Source organism: Dendropsophus ebraccatus, chromosome 15 (assembly GCF_027789765.1).
Source record: "Dendropsophus ebraccatus isolate aDenEbr1 chromosome 15, aDenEbr1.pat, whole genome shotgun sequence".
Classification (NCBI taxonomy): domain Eukaryota; kingdom Metazoa; phylum Chordata; class Amphibia; order Anura; family Hylidae; genus Dendropsophus; species Dendropsophus ebraccatus.
The window spans coordinates 59,109,896-59,132,827 of NC_091468.1; the positions used below are offsets into that span (position 1 = coordinate 59,109,896).

At 50.1% G+C, this 22,932-nt stretch overlaps 1 protein-coding gene across 1 annotated transcript in view; it reads right to left on the reverse strand.

Moving 5' to 3' along the window:
* The window catches only part of BTBD9 (BTB domain containing 9), a 73,184-nt gene that overhangs the window by 44,749 nt on the left and 5,503 nt on the right, over positions 1–22,932 (reverse strand). The window contains exon 6 of the mRNA XM_069954922.1: positions 20,133–20,252. Within this exon, the coding sequence (XP_069811023.1) occupies positions 20,133–20,252 (120 nt within the window). The remainder of the gene's footprint in view (positions 1–20,132; positions 20,253–22,932) is intronic.

A 22,932-nucleotide genomic window follows, 5' to 3' on the forward strand; every position in this document is an offset into this window, starting at 1 on the left:
CCGTGTCGCCCGCCGGGCCGCTCAAACAAGACTCCAGAAAGCAACAGGAAAGGAGGGGATGAATTATTAAGAGGTGGAGGGAGTTATAATAATGAACGGAGAGCAATACACACACATATTTACCCAGAACATATCAATCTGCAGAGCGTTCCACCCCTCGTATCATGTACTGATCAACTGTGAGGCCTCATACTCCGGTCACACCCAGAGCTGCACTCACAACTCTACTGGCAGCTACATGGAAACTGTCATTACTGCCATAGCAGACACCCTGCCTCCTGCTGCACTGCATTCTGGGAGATTTCTACACACTTCCGCTACCACGATACCATACAGCAGAACAGACAATGACTGACTATGTGCATCTCTAAATGCAGCTCTGTTAAGAACATCACAATGTGTAATTCAAAGTAAGCAGATAAGCTATACAAAGAGGTTATAAAGCTGCTTGACATTTTATAATTAGTAAAGGGCCTATTACACAAACCCATTATCGTTTAAAGATTCGCTATAACGATCAATCACTAGCAATAACTAGCCATTTTATAGCGAACAATTTACATGTTTTTGCACTTAATCACTGGGAAATCATGTAGGTCAGGGGTCCTCAACTGGCTGACCGCAGAGGGCAGTTGTCCGGACCCCGGCTGCGGCTCAGTATACCTGTATACTGAGCTGCGCTGCTCCCCTCTGCACAGTAACTATGAGCACTTGTACGAGCGCTCATAGTTACTGTTAGCTATAGGCTCCCTCCCTGTCAGTCACTCTTGTGGCCGCAGAGGTCACAAGAGGCCGCTCTCTGTCTCTGGTGTCGGCGCTCAAGTGACGTCACTGCGCCAGTGCCAGGACAAGTAGAGAGCGGCCTCTTGTGACCGCTGCAGTGTGGCCACAAGAGCGAAGACAAGAGGAGACGCCGGACCCAGGTGAGTATAAGTGTTTTTTTTTTTTTTTTGTGTTATATGCTACATAGGAGGGGGAGCACAGGGGGGCTATATACTACTGGGGAGCACAAAGCGGGGGTCTATATACTACTGGGGGAGCACACAGGGGGGGCTATATACTACTGGGGGAGCGCACAGGTGACCTATATACTACTAGGGGAGCGCAAAGGGGGTGCTATATACTACTGGGGGAGCGAACAAGTGGCCTATTTACTACTGGGGAGCGCACAGGGGGCTATATACTACAGGGGGACTATATAAGGGCTGGTGATAGAGGAAAAAATGCCAGTTTTCGCACTAATAAGCATCAATTCTGTATGTAAATAGCTCAACAACGTTCGTGAAACATTAACAAAACACGTTTCCTACTGATGTTCAGCTCTGACCTTCACCTGACAATAGACCCCGGTAAGTGGACCGTCTCTAAAAGTTGTTGAGTACCCCTGGTTTAGGTGGAGAAAAGATTTCTTTTTACATGAATTGATTAGCGAATAATCACTGAAAGAACAACGATTTTTAATCAACGCGCTAAAGGATCTCGATGAAAGACCATAACAATTTTGCGCTTGTCGTTTCCCCATCTACACCTATGATACCTAATGATTATCGCTAACGATCGATCGCTTTAGCGGGTTTTTAATCAAAAATTGCTTTGTGTAATAGGGCCTTAACAGAGCTTGGCTTATAAGCACAACATCTCCCACAATGCAGTACAGCAGAACTTGACCACAAAAGAGAAATAGGGGAATTAGGAATGCAGCTCTGGATGTGACTGGAGAATAAGAATAGTGGATGCAGCTCTGGGTGTGACTGGAGAATAAGAATGTTGGATGCAGCTCTGGATGTGACTGGAGAATAAGAATGTTGGATGCAGCTCTGGATGTGACTGGAGAATTAGAATAGTTACTGAAGCTCTGGGCGGGTGGTGGAGTGTGGCGTGTGCGTGAGACATCTTATTGAATCAATGGGACAGGTGGAACTTCAAGCAGAGTTGGCGGCTCAGACTCCGCTTGCAATTTCGCAGTTTGAACGGACCCTAAGGGCCATAGTAGCAGCTGAACCATCTGGACTGCTTCATCTAATGGTCCCTAATGAAGTGTGGGGAAACCTATCCCGGAATATCATCCCTTGAATCCAGGGGCGTAGCTAAAGGCTGATGGGCCCTGGTGCAAAATGTTAGCTTGGGGCCCCCCCATCTCACCCGATCAGGCAAAGTCCTATCTAACGTTATATCCAATTACTCTAATGTGCCACCATGTTCTAATGCACTGTCACTGCCTCCACCTCATGTACTGCACTACTGCCCCCTATAATTAATGGACTGTACTGTGTCATTGTCTAATCATTGTATTCCAATCTTTGACTCTACAGCTGAAAAACTACAACTCTCATCATGAACTGCCAGTTGGAAATGATGGGGGTTGTAGTGCTGCAACCTGAAGAGCCACATGCTGCAAAACTCCCATAACAAACTGTCAGCAGGGCACGATGAAGTTTGAACTTCTGCAACCTGGATAAGTCACCTGATGTCACCTGCAGTCCTATGTAACAGCACAGATAACAGTGATATCCCTCTGAGTACAGATAATGTAGTGGTCACCTGCAGTCCTATGTAACACCACAGATAACACAGTGATATCTCTGAGTACAGATAATGTAGTAGCTGTCACCTGCAGTCCTATGTAACACCACAGATAACACAGTGATATCCCTCTGAGTACAGATAATGTAGTAGCTGTCACCTGCAGTCCTATGTAACACCACAGATAACACAGTGATATCTCTGAGCACAGATAATGTAGTAGTCACCTGCAGTCCTATGTAACACCACAGATAACACAGTGATATCTCTGAGTACAGATAATGCAGTAGATGTCACCTGCAGTCCTATGTAACACCACAGATAACACAGTGATATCTCTGAGTACAGATAATGTAGTAGTCACCTGCAGTCCTATGTAACACCACAGATAACAGTGATATCTCTGAGTACAGATAATGTAGTAGTCACCTGCAGTCCTATGTAACAGCACAGATAACACAGTGATATCTCTGAGTACAGATAATGTAGTGGTCACCTGCAGTCCTATGTAACGCCACAGACAACACAAAGATATCTCTGAGTACAGATAATGTAGATATAGACCCCTGTGTAGCCCCCCCATAGTATAGACCCCCTGTGTAGCCCCCCCACAGTATAGACCCCCTGTGTAGCCCCCCAGTGTAGCCCCCCACAGTATAGACCCCCTGTGTAGCCCCCCCCACAGTATAGATCCCTTGTGCAGCCCCCCCAGTATAGATCCCTTGTGCAGCCCCCCCCGTATAGACCCCTTGTGCAGCCCCCCCCAGTATAGACCTCTTGTGAAGCCCCCCCCCCAGTATAGACCCCTTGTGCAGCCCCCCCCAGTATAGCCCCTTGTGCAGCCCCCCCCAGTATAGACCCCTTGTGCAGCCCCCCCCCAGTATAGACCCCTTGTGCAGCCCCCCCCAGTATAGACCCCTTGTGCAGCCCCCCCAGTATAGATCCCTTGTGCAGCCCCCCCCCCAGTATAGACCCCTTGTGCAGCCCCCCCAGTATAGACCCCTTGTGCAGCCCCCCCCATATAGACCCCTTGTGAAGCCCCCCCAGTATAGACCCCTTGTGAAGCCCCCCCAGTATAGACCCCTTGTGCAGCCCCCCCAGTATAGACCCCTTGTGCAGCCCCCCCCCAGTATAGACCTCTTGTGAAGCCCCCCCCAGTATAGACCTCTTGTGCAGCCCCCCCCCCCCAGTATAGACCCCTTGTGCAGCCCCCCCAGTATAGACCCCTTGTGCAGCCCCCCCAGTATAGACCCCTTGTGCAGCCCCCCCAGTATAGACCTCTTGTGAAGCCCCCCCAGTATAGACCTCTTGTGCAGCCCCCCCCCCCAGTATAGACCCCTTGTGCAGCCCCCCCCCCAGTATAGACCCCTTGTGCAGCCCCCCCCAGTATAGATCCCTTGTGCAGCCCCCCCCAGTATAGATCCCCTGTGTAGCCCCCCCACAGTATAGACCCCCTGTGTAGCCCCCCAGTGTAGCCCCCCACAGTATAGACCCCCTGTGTAGCCCCCCCACAGTATAGATCCCTTGTGCAGCCCCCCAGTATAGATCCCTTGTGCAGCCCCCCCAGTATAGATCCCTTGTGCAGCCCCCCCCGTATAGACCCCTTGTGCAGCCCCCCCCAGTATAGACCTCTTGTGAAGCCCCCCCCAGTATAGACCCCTTGTGCAGCCCCCCCCCCCAGTATAGACCCCTTGTGCAGCCCCCCCCAGTATAGACCCCTTGTGCAGCCCCCCCAGTATAGACCCCTTGTGCAGCCCCCCCCAGTATAGACCTCTTGTGCAGCCCCCCCCCCCAGTATAGACCCCTTGTGCAGCCCCCCCAGTATAGACCCCTTGTGCAGCCCCCCCCAGTATAGACCTCTTGTGAAGCCCCCCCCAGTATAGACCTCTTGTGCAGCCCCCCCCCCCCAGTATAGACCCCTTGTGCAGCCCCCCCCCCAGTATAGACCCCTTGTGCAGCCCCCCCAGTATAGACTCCTTGTGCAGCCCCCCCCAGTATAGACCCCTTGTGCAGCCCCCCCCAGTATAGATCCCTTGTGCAGCCCCCCCCAGTATAGATCCCCTGTGTAGCCCCCCCACAGTATAGACCCCCTGTGTAGCCCCCCAGTGTAGCCCCCCACAGTATAGACCCCCTGTGTAGCCCCCCCCACAGTATAGATCCCTTGTGCAGCCCCCCCAGTATAGATCCCTTGTGCAGCCCCCCCAGTATAGATCCCTTGTGCAGCCCCCCCCCGTATAGACCCCTTGTGCAGCCCCCCCCAGTATAGACCTCTTGTGAAGCCCCCCCCCCAGTATAGACCCCTTGTGCAGCCCCCCCCCCCAGTATAGACCCCTTGTGCAGCCCCCCCCAGTATAGACCCCTTGTGCAGCCCCCCCAGTATAGACCCCTTGTGCAGCCCCCCCCAGTATAGATCCCTTGTGCAGCCCCCCCAGTATAGATCCCTTGTGCAGCCCCCCCCCAGTATAGACCCCTTGTGCAGCCCCCCCCATATAGACCCCTTGTGAAGCCCCCCCAGTATAGACCCCTTGTGCAGCCCCCCCAGTATACACCCCTTGTGCAGCCCCCCCAGTATAGACCCCTTGTGCAGCCCCCCCCAGTATAGACCTCTTGTGAAGCCCCCCCCAGTATAGACCCCTTGTGCAGCCCCCCCCCCCAGTATAGACCCCTTGTGCAGCCCCCCAGTATAGACTCCTTGTTCAGCCCCCCCCCAGTATAGACCCCTTGTGCAGCCCCCCCCCAGTATAGATCCCTTGTGCAGCCCCCCCCAGTATAGACCCCTTGTGCAGCCCCCCCAGTATAGATCCCTTGTGCACCCCCCCCCCCAGTATAGATCCCTTGTGCAGCCCCCCCCCCAGTATAGACCCCTTGTGCAGCCCCCCCAGTATAGACCCCTTGTGCAGCTCCCCCAGTATAGACCCCTTGTGCAGCCCCCCCAGTATAGACCCCTTGTGCAGCCCCCCCAGTATAGACCCCTTGTGCAGCCCCCCCCAGTATAGACCCCTTGTGCAGCCCCCCCCAGTATAGACCCCTTGTGCAGCCCCCCCAGTATAGACCCCTTGTGCAGCCCCCCCCAGTATAGACCCCTTGTGCAGCCCCCCCAGTATAGACCCCTTGTGCAGCCCCCCCCCAGTATAGACCCCTTGTGCAGCCCCCCACATCGCAACATTTATGTAAAAATGAAAAAATAAATAAATAAACTCACCTCACCTGGATCCTTGATCTCCCTGCCAGCTTCTCTTAAGTTCAGTGAGCTTCCGGGTTGCCGGCCCTGGCCGGAAGCTCACTGATGCAGGACCGCGGCGCCCGGATTTCTCCTCTATACTGCACGGCGGCTGACATGTGACGTGATGACGTCACATGTCAGCTGCCGAGGAGGAGGAGAAGTCCCGGCGCCGCGGTCCTGCATCAGTGAGCTTCCGGCCAGGGCCGGCAACCCGGAAGCTCACTGAACTTAAAGGGGTTGTCCGGCGAAAAAAAATTATTCACAGAATAACACACATTACAAAGTTATACAACTTTGTAATGTATGTTATGTCTGTGAATGGCCCCCTTCCCCGTGTCCCACCACCCCCACCCGTGTACCCGGAAGTGTGGTGCGCTATACATTACCTGTCGCGTGCCGACCACGGTCTCCGATCGTCAGCAGTGACGTCTTCTTCGGGAGCTTGGCGGATCTTCCCGAGTGCCGGCCGCCCTCTGCAGCGTCATCCGAAGCTCAGCCGCGATTGGCTGAGCATAACTGTGCTCAGCCAATCGCGGCTGAGCAGCTGATGACGTGGCCGCGTCTTCTCCCGAAGAAGACGTCACTGCTGACGATCGGAGACCGTGGACGACACGACATGCGGTGAGTATAATGCACCACACTTCCGGGTCTAGCGTGGGTGGGGGGAAACACGGGGAAGGGGGTCATTCACAGACATAACATACATTACAAAGTTGTATAACTTTGTAATGTGTGTTATTCTGTGAATAATTTTTTTTCGCCGGACAACCCCTTTAAAGAGGTCCGGCGGCCGCAGCCATTTAACTGCACGGGGGGACCGGGCCAGACCGGGCGGGATTGGGGGAGCACAGGAGGAAGTGGCAAGGGGGGCCGTGCGGGCCCCCCTAGCGTAGGGGCCCGGTCGCGACCCCTGCGACCCCTATAGCTACGCCACTGCTTGAATCCCTCCGCCAGGTGCAGGAGTGCCTGGAGGCCTCTGGGTCTAGTTCATTATGACAATGTCAGTGACAACCTCTGAGACAGAACTGTTCTCAGATCAGTTGTCACTCCCCAATATACACAATCCTAATACTGCTCCTATATCTCAGCGCTTATAGAAGTGCTCCGGCCCTGCAGTCGCCTGGAGTAGATTTCCTGAGGATTACTGCGCCGCTTCGCCCGATCTCACCGCGTCAGGATATTTTTCCGCGAAGTCTAATGATTCTTAAAATGACTGACTCCGCAGAGTAATTGGTGTAATAAAATAAGCGTGTGTGCGCAGCAGCCTGGCAGCCTCATTGCCTTCCCGTATCTCCGAACCCCGCGCCATCCCGCCAGTTGGGGTAGATTAACTCCAGCATTGAGGAAAGCGAGAGATTTGCCGTCATTTTCGCACAATTGAAAAGTCAACGAGACTCCTCATCCCCGTGTAATAACAGAGATGGGTTTCGTTTTTGTTTTTTTTCTAGTGGTTAGCTTTTTTTTTTGGCTCTGATGCTTGTGCTGCGGGGTGATGATATGAAGCCGCTTATTGCAGCCGTCAGGTCAGGTTGTGTTAGTGTACTGTGGAATAATACATCACTTACTGCCGCCGCACCGACTCCACTCTGCTCAACCATGAAAATCCACTGCCTTCCTCCGCCTGAAAAATTGCTAAACATTTTCTGTGTGAAATCCCCAGAATAATTCTGTAGTCAGGTAAATGCAGCCGATGCCGGATCATGTATTATCTGCCGCCTGCAGAGTAACCGCTGGGGCGATGACACCAGAGACTGAGCGGCTGTGCAGACAACAGTACAAGAGCTACAAGGGGTTCTACAGGCCCCTCACGCCTCAGCATTATGGGATGTGGACTATACTGATGTCTGCGAGACAAACAAACTTGGAGGGTGTGCAAGGCCGACTTCTATCAATCTCATACCCGGTACAGCAAGGAAAGATACATACACCCGGTACAACCTGCAAGTAAAGATAGATACACCCGGTACAACCAGCAAGGAAAGATATATACACCCGGTACAACCTGCAAGTAAAGATAGATACACCCGGTACAACCAGCAAGGAAAGATAGATACACCCGGTACAACCTGCAAGTAAAGATAGATACACCCGGTACAACCAGCAAGTAAAGATATATACACCCGGTACAACCAGCAGGCAAAGGTACAAACACATACCTTGGTACAACAGTCAGCCAAAGATATATACCCACTCAGTACAAGATACATCTGCCTGGTACCACCACCGACAACAATACATACACCCGATACAACCAGCAGCCAAAGCACACATCCAGTACAACCCACAGCCAAAGACATTCACCCAGTACAACCGGCAGCCAAAGATATATACATCCTGTACAACCAGCAGCCAAAGATATATAAACCCAGTACAACTGGTAGCCAAAGATATATAATCCCAGTACAACTGGCAGCCAAAGATATATACTCCCAGTACAACTGGCAGCCAAAGATGCACACATCCAGTACAACCAGCAGTCCAAGTCATCCACACCATCCGTGGAGATATCTCCTAGACACCAGACAACTACATTGCTTATAACTCCAGCAGCTTAACGGGTTAAATACAGTCAGACTTGAGCATCACCCCTACAGACCTGCTTGTCAATGTAAACAACGGGGGCAGCACAACAGAATTCCGGAACATAAGTGTTTGTTTTTTTCTGTACGGTTTTCCTATACGAGAAGGCCATTTATTGTCTAGTGCTGCATTGCATTGTGGGAGATACAGAGGTTCATTCAGTTGACTATTATACAAGGCTTCACAGTCCCTGAGGCCTCATATGTGATAATGTCACCTGTATCACAGCATAGCCGTCTTCCTCTATTCGCAGCATCTCGCCCTGCGGAGACTTCTCTCTTTGGCATACTTCTTTTTAGCCTCCGCTGTGCACCTCGCACCTCGATGACGTCTCACATTTATTTCTCTTTAAGGACAGGTCTTACTTCTCTGTTTTGTTCCTTATTTCCAGCTTCGTCGCTGTTTTTCAATTATTCTGTATATCAGTGACGGGCACACATTGTCACGTCAGCTTTATATTCTATTCTGCGCTGCTCTGTATGATGAATCTGCAGGCGCGGGCGGCACAGGCTGGACGGAGGGGACTGGGCACACACAATTACTGCTGCTTATGGCTGGTGATGATGTCCCCGGCTACACGCCGACCTACCACTTTACTGACATGTCTGAGCGTGGTTCATCATATTCGGTGGGTATTATAGCCGGCACATACACAGGCAAGGCAATGTGCCAGGGAAATACAGGCTGGACCCCAGGGGGCAATATAGACATCAAGTAGTACTAGGTAGACAAGGGCAACGAAGCGTTACAAAGTATCAGCATCTAGGCGAGACACGGCCATGAAGTTCAGCCGCCATCTAGTCCAGTGTACCCCGACCTGTAGCTTTTCAGATGTGACAGGTTGTATGTCGTCTGATACACTGCTCCAAATCCTCTGCACAGACTGACTACCAAGAGCTATGAGAAATAACCACAAGGTGGCGACCAAAGAATACTGTGTCCTAGCAAGAATCCAGACTTGAAAAATCATCTTGACCCATCTAGGTGCCGCCCCCGAGGAGCTGTAATGACTCCTCCCCCTACAGGTGTATACAGCATGGCGAGGCAGTGTCCTGTACAGCAGGTAATACAGGTGTATACAGCATGGCGAGGCAGTGTCCTGTACAGCAGGTAATACAGGTGTATACAGCATGGAGAGGCAGTGTAGTGTACAGCAGGTAATACAGGTGTATACAGCATGGAGAAGCAGTGTAGTGTACAGCAGATAATACAGGTGTATACAGCATGGAGGGGTAGTGTTCTGTACAGCAGATAATACAGGTGTATACAGCACGGAGAGGCAGTGTCCTGTACAGCAGATAATACAGGTGTATACAGCATGGAGAGGCAGCGTTCTGTATAGCAGGTAATACAGGATGGAGAGGCAGCGTTCTGTATAGCAGGTAATACAGGATGGAGAGGCAGTGTAGTGTACAGCAGGTAATACAGGTGTATACAGCATGGAGAGGCAGTGTACTGTACAGCAGATAATACAGGTGTATACAGCATGGAGAGGCAGTGTCCTGTACAGCAGATAATACAGGTGTATACAGCATGGAGAGGCAGTGTACTGTACAGCAGATAATACAGGTGTATACAGCATGGAGAGGCAGTGTCCTGTACAGCAGATAATACAGGTGTATACAGCATGGAGAGGCAGTGTAGTGTACAGCAGGTAATACAGGTGTATACAGCATGGAGAGGCAGTGTAGTGTACAGCAGATAATACAGGTGTATACAGCATGGAGGGGTAGTGTTCTGTATAGCAGGTAATACAGGTGTATACAGCATGGAGAGGCAGTGTACTGTACAGCAGGTAATACAGGTGTATACAGCATGGAGGGGCAGTGTACTGTACAGCAGATAATACAGGTGTATACAGCATGGAGGGGCAGCGCTCTGTATAGCAGATAATACAGGTGTATACAGCATGGAGAGGCAGTGTACTGTACAGTAGGTAATACAGGTGTATACAGCATGGAGGGGCAGTGTATTGTACAGCAGATAATACAGGTGTATACAGCATGGAGAGGCAGTGTAGTGTACAGCAGATAATACAGGTGTATACAGCATGGAGGGGCAGTGTCCTGTACAGCAGATAATACAGGTGTATACAGCATGGAGGGGCAGTGTCCTGTACAGCAGATAATACAGGTGTATACAGCATGGAGAGGCAGTGTACTGTACAGCAGATAATACAGGTGTATACAGCATGGAGAAGCAGTGTCCTGTACAGCAGATAATACAGGTGTATACAGCATGGAGAGGCAGTGTACTGTACAGCAGATAATACAGGTGTATACAGCATGGAGAGGCAGTGTACTGTACAGCAGATAATACAGGTGTATACAGCATGGAGAGGCAGTGTAGTGTACAGCAGGTAATACAGGTGTATACAGCATGGCGAGGCAGCATACTGTACAGCAGATAATACAGGTGTATACAGCATGGAGGGGCAGCGCTCTGTATAGCAGATAATACAGGTGTATACAGCATGGAGGGGCAGCGCTCTGTATAGTAGATAATACAGGTGTATACAGCATGGAGAGGCAGTGTAGTGTACAGCATAGAGAGGCAGTAAAATGTACAGCAAATACAGGTGTATACAGCTTGAAGGGACAGTATACTGTACAGAAAATAAACCTGCTCCCCTTTAACTCTGACTATATTTTTACTACAGTATAAATATTAGTTTTCCCCTGTAATATAGTAGAACAGGATCACACTGAGGAGCCGGCACTGTCCTCGAGATAGCGCCACCCGTCCCAGCACCAGGTAGTGCGGGGGGAGGGTGACCGACAATGTCATCTCTATTCAGCGCTGATCCTAACGTAGCAAAAAACAGCGGGACTATAAAGAGATGCACATTGTCTAATCTCGGGCACCACAGGGGGCAGCGCACAGGCAATCTGAGCCGCACGCCTCAATAATGGGCCGCCGGCTGGTCACCCCAGGGCCGGAAACAAGCTGTATGCTGGAGGATGGAGGGAGCAGGCAGCCCCATCATACACTGGGCAAGAAATACACAAATTATTACTGATCTCGAGTTACAGTCACATCCGGAGCTGCAATCACAGTTCTGCTGGTCGGGCCTCAGGGCTCTTTCCCTTATATCAGCTGATCCGGTGAAGGATCTGAATGGCACCAGAAGGATTTTCGCATTATTTGTGGTCTCAGGACCTCACCACTCACTGATGCCCCCTGCTGGCTTCTATAGAAAACAATACCTCCCACAATTCAATACAGCAGAATGGCGGCCATTACGGGACCATAGAGGCTGCTGCTTATTGTGATGTCCGGGGTTTCTAGCAATAGTGCAGGGATGCCTCACCCCTCAATATAATGAGATGGAGCCTCACACGTCCTGCAGTGGGGATGCCTCGCCGACCAAAGGAATCGGACAGCATTCACACTACTTTATCAGAAGTGCCTCACTAATGGGGGTATGAGTGACTGGTATTAGAGGGGATGCCTCACTTATGGGGGTATGGGTGACTGGTATTAGAGGGGATGCCTCATGCCTCACTAATGGGGGTATGGGTGACTGGTATTAGAGGGGATGCCTCACTTATGGGGGTATGGGTGACTGGTATTAGAGGGGATGTCTCATACCTCACTAATGGGGGTATGGGTGACTAGTATTAGAAGGAATAATTGTGCCTCACTAATGGGGGTATGGGTGACTAGTATTAGAGGGGATGTCTCATACCTCACTAATGGGGGTATGGGTGACTAGCATTAGAGGGGATGTCTCATGCCTCACTAATGGGGGTATAGGTGACTAGTATTAGAGGGGATGCCTCGTTCCTCACTAATGGGGGTATAGGTGAGTAGTATTAGAGGGGATGTCTCATGCCTCACTAATGGGGGTATGGGTGACTAGCATTAGAGGGGATGTCTCATGCCTCACTAATGGGGGTATAGGTGACTAGTATTAGAGGGGATGCCTCGTTCCTCACTAATGGGGGTATAGGTGACTAGTATTAGAGGGGACGTCTCATGCCTCACTAATGGGGGTATGGGTGACTAGCAGTGGGAGGATGCCTTGTGCCTCACTAATGGGAGTATGGTTGACTAGTATTAGAGGGGATAATTGTGCCTCACTAATGGGGGTATACCTGACTAGCATTACAGAGGAGCGTCTCTGAAGCAGAAGGGCAGAGGGGGCACCAGAGATAAGGGGGGCATTTAAAGTTTTTCTAGCCAGAATCTGTTCCCTTTCAGGTCTTCTGCTAACACCGATCACCGGGGCCAGCAGTCACCTTACACAGTGGCGTCCAGGAGCTGCGCTCTCAGCCATGGGCACACACTGCCATCTAGTGGTCAACGACTAATATGGAAATAATTTAAAATTCTAATAAGCTGTGATCTCCCCTTGAGCCTCCCGCAGTGACATCCATTAATAGTAAGGCCCAAAGCGCCTGTCACCCAACCCTCCACAAAACCCCCAAAACTGTGTTATATTATACTGTATATCTGCACTGTAACCGTATACAATCCTATCTGTAGAGTCTGAATACAGCTGAGTGACACACCCACCACCCTGATTCTTTGGTCAACACTATGCCGGTCAGGAAGGACACTGTAGGTAACAAGACTTACCCCCCTGCAGTGGGTGGGGGATGGATCATTCATACAGCAGGGGCTCCAACCTGCAGCTCTCACAACTGTTGCAAAACTACAGTTCTCAGCCATGCTGGGAGTTGTAGTTTGGCAGCAGCTGAGGTGCCAGGGGTCAGTGGCCCCTGCTCTAGATGTGGCTGTAAAGAAGTGGGGAAAATAGTGTATATCAGGATAAAGCAAGAATGGGGAACTTTCAGCCGTCCAGTTGTTGCAAAACTACAATTACTATCACGATAGGAGTTGTAGTTTTGCAACAGCTGGAGGGCCAAAGGTTCCCCGACCCTGGGATAAAGCTATATCCCTCCTGGTCAGTGACAGCTAAGGGCATTATGGGAGATCTGTACGACGATCTCAGCTACTCTGTAATTAACTTGCAGACACCACATTTCCCACAATGCCGTACAGCGATCGCTAGCAGCTGCAGCCTAAGGCTAAAGGCCCTATTACTTGGAACAATTATTGTTTAAAATTCGCTAAAACGATCGAAATGAGCAATTATCTGTCAGCGTAAAAACACCTAATGGTCAAACGATGAATAAAAAAATTGTTGATTTTTATCTTTCAACACATTGAAAAATTACCGTTGGTAGTTCGCCGATCGTTCACATAAGTCGTTCGCTGAAAAAACAAGCTGTGTGGGCTGTCCTGAGGAATGATAAATGACCATATAACGACGTAAAAACAACCATTCATGACAGTAATCAGTGAAAGTAATAACCTCAGAATCGTTCGCTACAAAATTGCTAGTTATCGATAGCAAATGATCAATATAACGAATCTTTGAACGATAATCGCCAGGTGTAATACGGCCTTAACAGTAATGGTGCATTTACACAGATTTATCCGACAGAGTTTTGCAGCCAAAGCCAGGAATGGATTTGAAAAGAGGAGACTTCTCAGTCTTTCCTTAATGACCTGTTCTCTGTTAATAGTCTGTTTCTGGCTTTGGCTTCAAAAATTTATCAGTCTGTGTAAACTCACCATAAGGCAGCGTGTAGGTGCAGCTCTGGATGTGATCGGAGTACAGGAAGGTCTCTGACATGTCCGCTCCCCTAGCAGCAGACATCTCATTACTTGTCAGTGGTCCAATCAGTGTGAGTGATGCGCGGCAGCTCCGGGGAGCGATATATTCCTCCACATAATGAAATCCTGCGCGGACTTCAGGCTGTTTAATTAAGAGAGATATATACAGCTGCTAATTAAAAAGACATCTCCTATGGACGCTGCGGAGAAGGCAACGGCAAGATAGCAGGAGTGGGGGCTGCAGGGTACTGACAGAGGATTGGGGGAAAACACAGACCTGGATACTGGGAAAGATGGGTGACAGCTGCACATCACCAGGCCACCGCCTCCACTGCTACACACATACCGGGAAATAGAGGAGGCAAACACCACACAGTCAGGGGGCCGGAAAAGATGGGTGACAGCTACACATCACCGGGCCACCGCCTCCACTGCTACACACATACCGGGAAATAGAGGAGGCAAACACCACACAGTCAGGGGGCCGGAAAAGATGGGTGACAGCTACACATCAACGGGCCACCGCCTCCACTGCTACACACATACTGGGAAATAGAGGAGGCAAACACCACACAGTCAGGGGGCCGGAAAAGATGGGTGACAGCTACACATCACCGGGCCACCGCCTCCACTGCTACACACATACCGGGAAATAGAGGAGGCAAACACCACACAGTCAGGGGGCCGGAAAGATGGGTGACAGCTACACATCACCGGGCCACCGCCTCCACTGCTACACACATACTGGGAAATAGAGGAGGCAAACACCACACAGTCAGGAGGCCGGGAAAGATGGGTGATAGGTGCACATCACGTGACAACCGCCTCCACTGCTACACACATACCGGGAAATAGAGAAGGCAAACACCACACAGTCAGGAGGCCGGGAAAGATGGGTGATAGGTGCTCTTTAAATATTTAGCATTATGTGAGTTACATGGGTCTGCAGGTGACATCTACTACATTAATTGTACTCAGAGAGTTATCACTGTTATTGTTGCTGTTACATAGGACTGCAGGTCACATTTACTACATTATCTGTACCCAGAGAGTTATCACTGTGTTATCTGTGCTGTTACATAGGACTGCAGGTCACATCTACTACATTATCTGTACCCAGAGAGTTATCACTGTGTTATCGATGGTGTTACATAGGACTGCAGGTCACATCAACTACATTATCTGCACTCAGATTTATCACTGTGTTATTGCATAGGACTGCAGGTCACATCTTCTACATTATCTATGGTGTATTTTTCCTCTTCTATATTCAGTCAGCCTCTCTCCAGTTATATACGGCCGATATCAGGAAGCAAAAAGTATAATAAACTATAACCTTCCTCTACAATGAGGAGGAGGAGTGAGATATTCTGCATGGTCAGTGAAGAGTTAAGCTCTCCCTGAAGTGGTAGACTCCGGTTCACACTGAGGGCACAGTAGCGGATCCCGCTCCGGGTGTCTAGACGGAGTCTCCATTAATGCGCTTTATGATGTACACAAGGTGAATGATCCATCTGGCGGGTGTCCAGGCTGAAGACTCGTAACATCCTCCAGAATGAGCGGTGTGCAGGCGGTGGGTGGGGGGGGGGGGGTAATGGTTTGTTGGAGCGCTACTGGTGATGCTCAATCGTCTTAATTCTGCTTTTTAAGTTTTGTTTTTTTGTTTTTTTTAACTTGAAATGTCTCCAAATCAAGCAAATCAGGACTCATCACCAGGATGTATGAGTTGTCACAGCACTGAATGTCAAAATAACCACAAAGGGCTCAAGGACCAGACAAGTGAATTTATTAGACAACATGACGGCCGTACGGAGAGAATGACCTAGGAAGAAATACAAGGAAAAACACCCCGAGATCGAGCATGAAAGTGACCCTTTCCTGCGCAATGACCCCCGAGGAGGATGACAAATATATTACGGATCCTTTATCTATATGATTCTGTTACATGTCTCTTGTCATCTCCAGAGCTGCACTCAGTGTCCTGCTGTTACATTGTGTCCTTCCCTTTAGTCTCCTCCAGAGCTGCATTCACTATTCTGCCGTTACATCATGTTTTATCTCTCAGTTACATCCAGAGCTGCACTTACTATTCTGCTGTTACATTATGTCTTATCCCCCAGTCACCCCTAGAGCTGCACTCACTATTCTGCTGTTACATCACGTCTTATCCTTTAGTCACCTCCCCCAGGGCTCCTAGCAAAATCCAAACTGTAGGGGCCAAATATTTCCATACCAATACCGACGCATCAGGGGGCTCCTTGTCCTTTTTAACTCAGAGCCTCTAAGTGTTTAAGATTTCCAAATCAACCCTGAAAAGTCTTCTTAGAAGCCGGGGGTCGTCTTATACACCTGGTATGGTCGCCCCATATGGTGGGGGGGGATAAAAAAATAGCCCCACCGTATGGGGTGACCACTATATAAAAACAAAAAAAAAACAGTTAACTCACCTGGGGTCCATTTCTGGCCTCTGCGCGCCTCCCGTACTGTTCCTGGCGTAGACAATGTGACGTACACTTCCAGCACCGGGGACGGAGATCTCCGAACCTCTCCCGGGCAGCCGAACATCTCATCGGAGAGGCTCGGAGACGCTCGGCTGCCGGGAGAGCTTCAGGAGAATAAGAGAGGCTTCAGGGACTCCCGGCACCTCTCTCATTCTCCCGAAGCCAGGCCACAAAGTAAGCCACACTGCCTGCGCCAGGGAACGGTACGGGAGGCGCGCCGATGCCGGAAATGGGCCCTAGGCGAGTTAAAAATTTAGCTGCAGTTAACCCCTGCCTGATCGCAGCACGGCTGCAGGCAGGCAGGGGTTAACATTTTCCGGCGTATAAGGCGAACCCTTGAAATCTTCTTGAAAGTCAGGGGTCGTCTTATACGCCCAGTTGCCTTATACGCCGGAAAATACGGTAAATGATTGCTGGGACTTGTGGTCGTTTATTACATTACAGAAGAAGGGTGTGAGGAGAAAGTATGGCGGTGATGTGGAGTGCTCTACGATCCTGCACTCTCAGCTCTCGACGTCTCCGCTAATCACTCAGGGATAAGCAGCCCGGCCGCCTCTGGTAACGCTCTCAGTGAGAGGGAGAGAGGAAAGCAGCTTAAGCGCAGCGGTCTATAACAGCGAGGTCAGGGGGATTAGAGGTAAATCCGTCCGCCGGGGAGGGAGAGAGAACATGAGAACCATCACCAAACTATTAGAAGTAACTGATACTGACCCCCTCAGCACTGGTACTAACCCCCTCTCGGCACACACTGGACGGCACTGGAGCAGTGGATGCAGCTTTGGATGTGACTGGAGCATAACACAGACAGATAAGGGGGGTTAGCTGCCGCTGGTGTTGGCGTCTGTTATCTGCTGACAGCTGCTTGTAACCCGTGTGACGGTCCCGGGGAGCGCCGGCTCTTTTAGATCTCGTTTATTGTGACAATGCAAACGACCTGAATTCAGCAGAAAATAACCAGGAAGGTGCGGAGTGATCGCTGGAACGGCTTGTGCTGCCCGTAATGAGGTCCCCGGGGCCCCAACGCGCCGATAACAAATTGTCCTCTCCCTATCACACATTGGACAGAAATAAAAGAGAGAAAAAGCCTCCGGCCTGACACAAAAAATACAATTAATTGAACTTGGCCGAGTGGAGGAGACGCGGATAACGCCGCCGCTGCCGCCGCACCAACACCAAAAGAGAGAAAATAAAAATTTATGGCCGTAATTAATTCCGGGTTTTCAGAAAGTGCTTGCTGATCTTTTTGTGTTTTGCTGCGCAAGTCCCAGAGCGGCCGTGAGTGAAGCAATAAGGAAGATTCCGGATAGAAGGAGGAGGAGGCGGCGGATAACACTGCACTGATCTCCCGCTTCCTGCATGCAAATCCGCACAATTTGGACACATCTGGAGATGCATCCGTAATTTACTTCCAATTCCCCCCCCCCCCCCCCCCCCCCCCACACTCACATGTTACTGAGCATCAGTTCTGGAAGTTCTCTCCTTAAAGGGAATTTGTGCTGATTATTTTTCCAGGGACGCAGCACAGACCTCACAGAGGGGTCTCCAATCATGTCGGGGTTTGCTCGCTCTGTAGCTTTATGTCCCGGTAAAACGCTGTTCAATCCCACATGCCAGACGGGGAAGTCTCGTGAACTAGTCATCTGGGTGGTGTCCGAGCCGCGACTAGTCTTGGCTTTCTGCCTGTAAGCACGCTTTGCTAGGGTGATTGACAGGCAAAGAGATCCATTAGATGGCTACACCACCATCTCCTGCTGTGATATAGAGCTACACCGCCATCTACTGCTGTGATATACAGCTACACCACCATCTCCTGCTGCGATATACAGCTACACCACCATCTCCTGCTGCAATATACAGCTACACCACCATCTCCTGCTGTGATATAGAGCTACACCGCCATCTCCTGCTGTGATAGAGCTACACCACCATCTCCTGCTGTGATATAGAGCTACACCACCATCTCCTGCTGTGATATAGAGCTACACCGCCATCTACTGCTGTGATATACAGCTACACCACCATCTCCTGCTGCGATATACAGCTACACCACCATCTCCTGCTGCGATATACAGCTACACCGCCATCTCCTGCTGTGATAGAGCTACACCACCATCTCCTGCTGTGATATAGAGCTACACCGCCATCTCCTGCTGCGATATACAGCTACACCACCATCTCCTGCTGCGATATACAGCTACACCGCCATCTCCTGCTGCGATATACAGCTACACCGCCATCTCCTGCTGCGATATACAGCTACACCGCCATCTCCTGCTGTGATATACAGCTACACCGCCATCTCCTGCTGCGATATACAGCTACACCACCATCTCCTGCTGCGATATACAGCTACACCACCATCTCCTGCTGCGATATACAGCTACACCACCATCTCCTGCTGTGATATACAGCTACACCGCCATCTCCAGCTGTGATACAGCTACACGCTATCTCCAGCTGTGATATAGTTACACCGCCATGTCCCGCTGCAATATATAGTTACACTGACATCTCTTGCAGTGATTTAGAGTGACACCCATTGCTATAGTTACGTTACAGCACTATTTTAACCTGCTGATGCAGGTCGGTGTCCCTTTTAGCCACATCCTCTAGGCAGGCATGAGACGTTTGGTTCTGCAGACATGTGCGTTGGCTCCTGTATTCTCAGCCTTTATCTATCAAACCAGAAACATAAAAGCAAATAACAATCCGTGACTTCACCGCAACTCCAGACAGCGGCCGAGGAGAAGGACAACACTGCCCCCCAGTGTACGCTCTCCACACTGCACCTGGGTGATTCGCGGCTCCATCCCAATTAGCAGCGTCAGTCATCAGTACAGGAAGCTGATTACACAGAGGCGAGCGGTTGGCGAATGTGAAAACCACATTATATAACAAAAGCAAGAAGAACAGCCGGAAGAGGAGGGTGGCAGCGGGGCAAGGACAGGAGGAGGGCGACTGGACGAGGACGGGGCAGGAAAGGAGGAGGGTGGCGGGGCGAGGACAGAACAGGAGGAGGGCGACGGGCAAGGATAGGAGGAGGGCAGTGAGGTGAGGACAAGAGAAGGGTGGTGAGAGCAGAACAGGAGGACATCTGTATGTGAGACATGTTAGATCTTACTAATACTGATCAACATTAGCCACTGTATACAAGTACTGATCCTGAGGTACCTCCTGTATTATACTCCAGAGCTGTATGCACTATTCTGCTGGTGAGGTCACTGTGTACATACATTACATTATTTATCCTGTACTGATCCTGAGTTGCATCCTGTATTATACTCCAGAGCTGCACTCACTATTCTGCTGGTGAGGTCACTGTGTACATACATTACATTACTTATCCTGTACTGATCCTGAGTTGCATCCTGTATTATACTCCAGAGCTGTATGCACTATTCTGCTGGTGGGGTCACTGTGTACATACATTACATTATTTATCCTGTACTGATCCTGAGTTACATCCTGTATTATACTCCAGAGCTGCACTCACTATTCTGCTGGTGGAGTGACTGTGTACATACATTACTTATCCTGTACTGATCCTGAGTTGCATCCTGTATTATACTCCAGAGCTGCACTCACTATTCTGCTGGTGGAGTCACTGTGTACACACATTACATATCCTGTGTTACATCCTATATTATCCATCAGACATAACAGCAGGGGGAAGCACCTACCTGCACACCCGGGCCGGAAAGTAAAGCTTCTGCCAGGACCGACAGTAGAACTGCGAATGATCAATGACTCGAATCCAGTCCAGCTCATCCATAGAGACTTCAATGTAATAAGAATAGGAGCTGTGGGAGACAACATGATTGTACAAAGGGGTATTACAACAATTATTCATTTCTTCATTACAGTTATATAATATCAGGAAATAACAGCAGTAATGGATGACAAGGCCCCTCTGCTCCCAACATTGGCTGTGTCACCCAGTGATTCCCGTCGTCTTATACACTGCTGTACACCCTAGTGATTCCTCTCATACACTGCTGTACACCCTAGTGATTCCTCTCATACACTGCTGTACACCCTGGTGATTCCTCTCATACACTGCTGTACACCCCGGTGATTCCTCCCATACACTGCTGTACACCCCGGTGATTCCTCCCATACACTGCTGTACACCCCAGTGATTCCTCCCATACACTGCTGTACACCCCAGTGATTCCTCCCATACACTGCTGTACACCCCGGTGATTCCTCCCATACACTGCTGTACACCCCAGTGATTCCTCCCATACACTGCTGTACACCCCGGTAATTCCTCTCATACACTGCTGTACACCCTGGTGATTCCTCTCATACACTGCTGTACACCCCAGTGATTCCTCCCATACACTGCTGTACACCCCGGTGATTCCTCCCATACACTGCTGTACACCCTGGTGATTCCTCTCATACACTGCTGTACACCCCGGTGATTCCTCTCATACACTGCTGTACACCCTAGTGATTCCTCTCATACACTGCTGTACACCCTGGTGATTCCTCTCATACACTGCTGTACACCCTGGTGATTCCTGTCCTCTCATACACTGCTGTACACCCCGGTAATTCCTCTCATACACTGCTGTACACCCCGGTGATTCCTCTCATACACTGCTGTACACCCTAGTGATTCCTCTCATACACTGCTGTACACCCTAGTGATTCCTCCCATACACTGCTGTACACCCTAGTGATTCCTCCCATACACTGCTGTACACCCTGGTGATTCCTCTCATACACTGCTGTACACCCTGGTGATTCCTCTCATACAAGGCTGTACACCCCAGTGATTCCTCTCATACACTGCTGTACACCCGGTAATTCCTCTCATACACTGCTGTACACCCTAATGATTCCTCTCATACACTGCTGTACACCCTGGTAATTCCTCTCATACACTGCTGTACACCCGGTAATTCCTCTCATACACTGCTGTACACCCTGGTGATTCCTGTCCTCTCATACACTGCTGTACACCCCGGTGATTCCTCTCATACACTGCTGTACACCCGGTAATTCCTCTCATACACTGCTGTACACCCTAATGATTCCTCTCATACACTGCTGTACACCCTGGTGATTCCTCTCATACACTGCTGTACACCCTGGTGATTCCTCTCATACACTGCTGTACACCCCGGTAATTCCTCTCATACACTGCTGTACACCCCGGTAATTCCTCTCATACACTGCTGTACACCCCGGTAATTCCTCTCATACACTGCTGTACACCCCGGTGATTCCTCTCATACACTGCTGTACACCCTAGTGATTCCTCTCATACACTGCTGTACACCCTGGTGATTCCTCTCATACACTGCTGTACACACCGGTGATTCCTCTCATACACTGCTGTACACCCTGGTAATTCCTCTCATACACTGCTGTACACCCTGGTGATTCCTGTCCTCTCATACACTGCTGTACACCCCAGTGATTCCTCTCATACACTGCTGTACACCCTGGTGATTCCTTTCATACACTGCTGTACACCCTGGTGATTCCTCTCATACACTGCTGTACACCCTGGTGATTCCTTTCATACACTGCTGTACACCCCGGTAATTCCTCTCATACACTGCTGTACACCCTGGTGATTCCTCTCATACACTGCTGTACACCCTGGGGATTCCTCTCATGCACTGCTGTACACCCTGGTGATTCCTCTCATACACTGCTGTACACACCGGTGATTCCTCTCATACACTGCTGTACACCCCGGTGATTCCTCTCATACACTGCTGTACACCCCGGTGATTCCTTTCATACACTGCTGTACACCCCGGTGATTCCTCTCATACACTGCTGTACACCCTAGTGATTCCTCTCATACACAGCTGTACACCCTGGTGATTCCTCTCATACACTGCTGTACACCCTGGTGATTCCTCTCATACACTGCTGTACACCCCAGTAATTCCTCTCATACACGAAAACACAGAAAAATGCAACAGCTCACCGCAATGGCAAGATACAGACCCACTATAGACATGAAAATAGTTAAAAGCAGCCCCCGCCCCAACTGCAAAAAAAAAACTTCCATAAAAATAATGAGGCTCTTGGTTACCACTGGTGATTCCTCTCATACACTGCTGTACACCCCAGTTTTTCCTCTCATACACTGCTGTACACCCTGGTGATTCCTCTCATACACTGCTGTACACACCGGTGATTCCTGTCCTCTCATACACTGCTGTACACCCCAGTGATTCCTCTCATACACTGCTGTACACCCCAGTGATTCCTCTCAATACACTGCCGTACAACCCGGTGATTCCTCTCATACACTGCTGTACACCCCGGTGATTCCTCTCATACACTGCTTTACACCCTGGTGTGCACTGCTGTTTATCCTGGTGATTCATGAAGCAGGACATTAGGAGACAGTGGCACCATTCATTAGAACACAGTGACAGATGGCACAGTTCAGTAGGGTAGCAGTGGCATCATTAAATAATGTGAGGGGCACAGTGGCACAATCAGTTT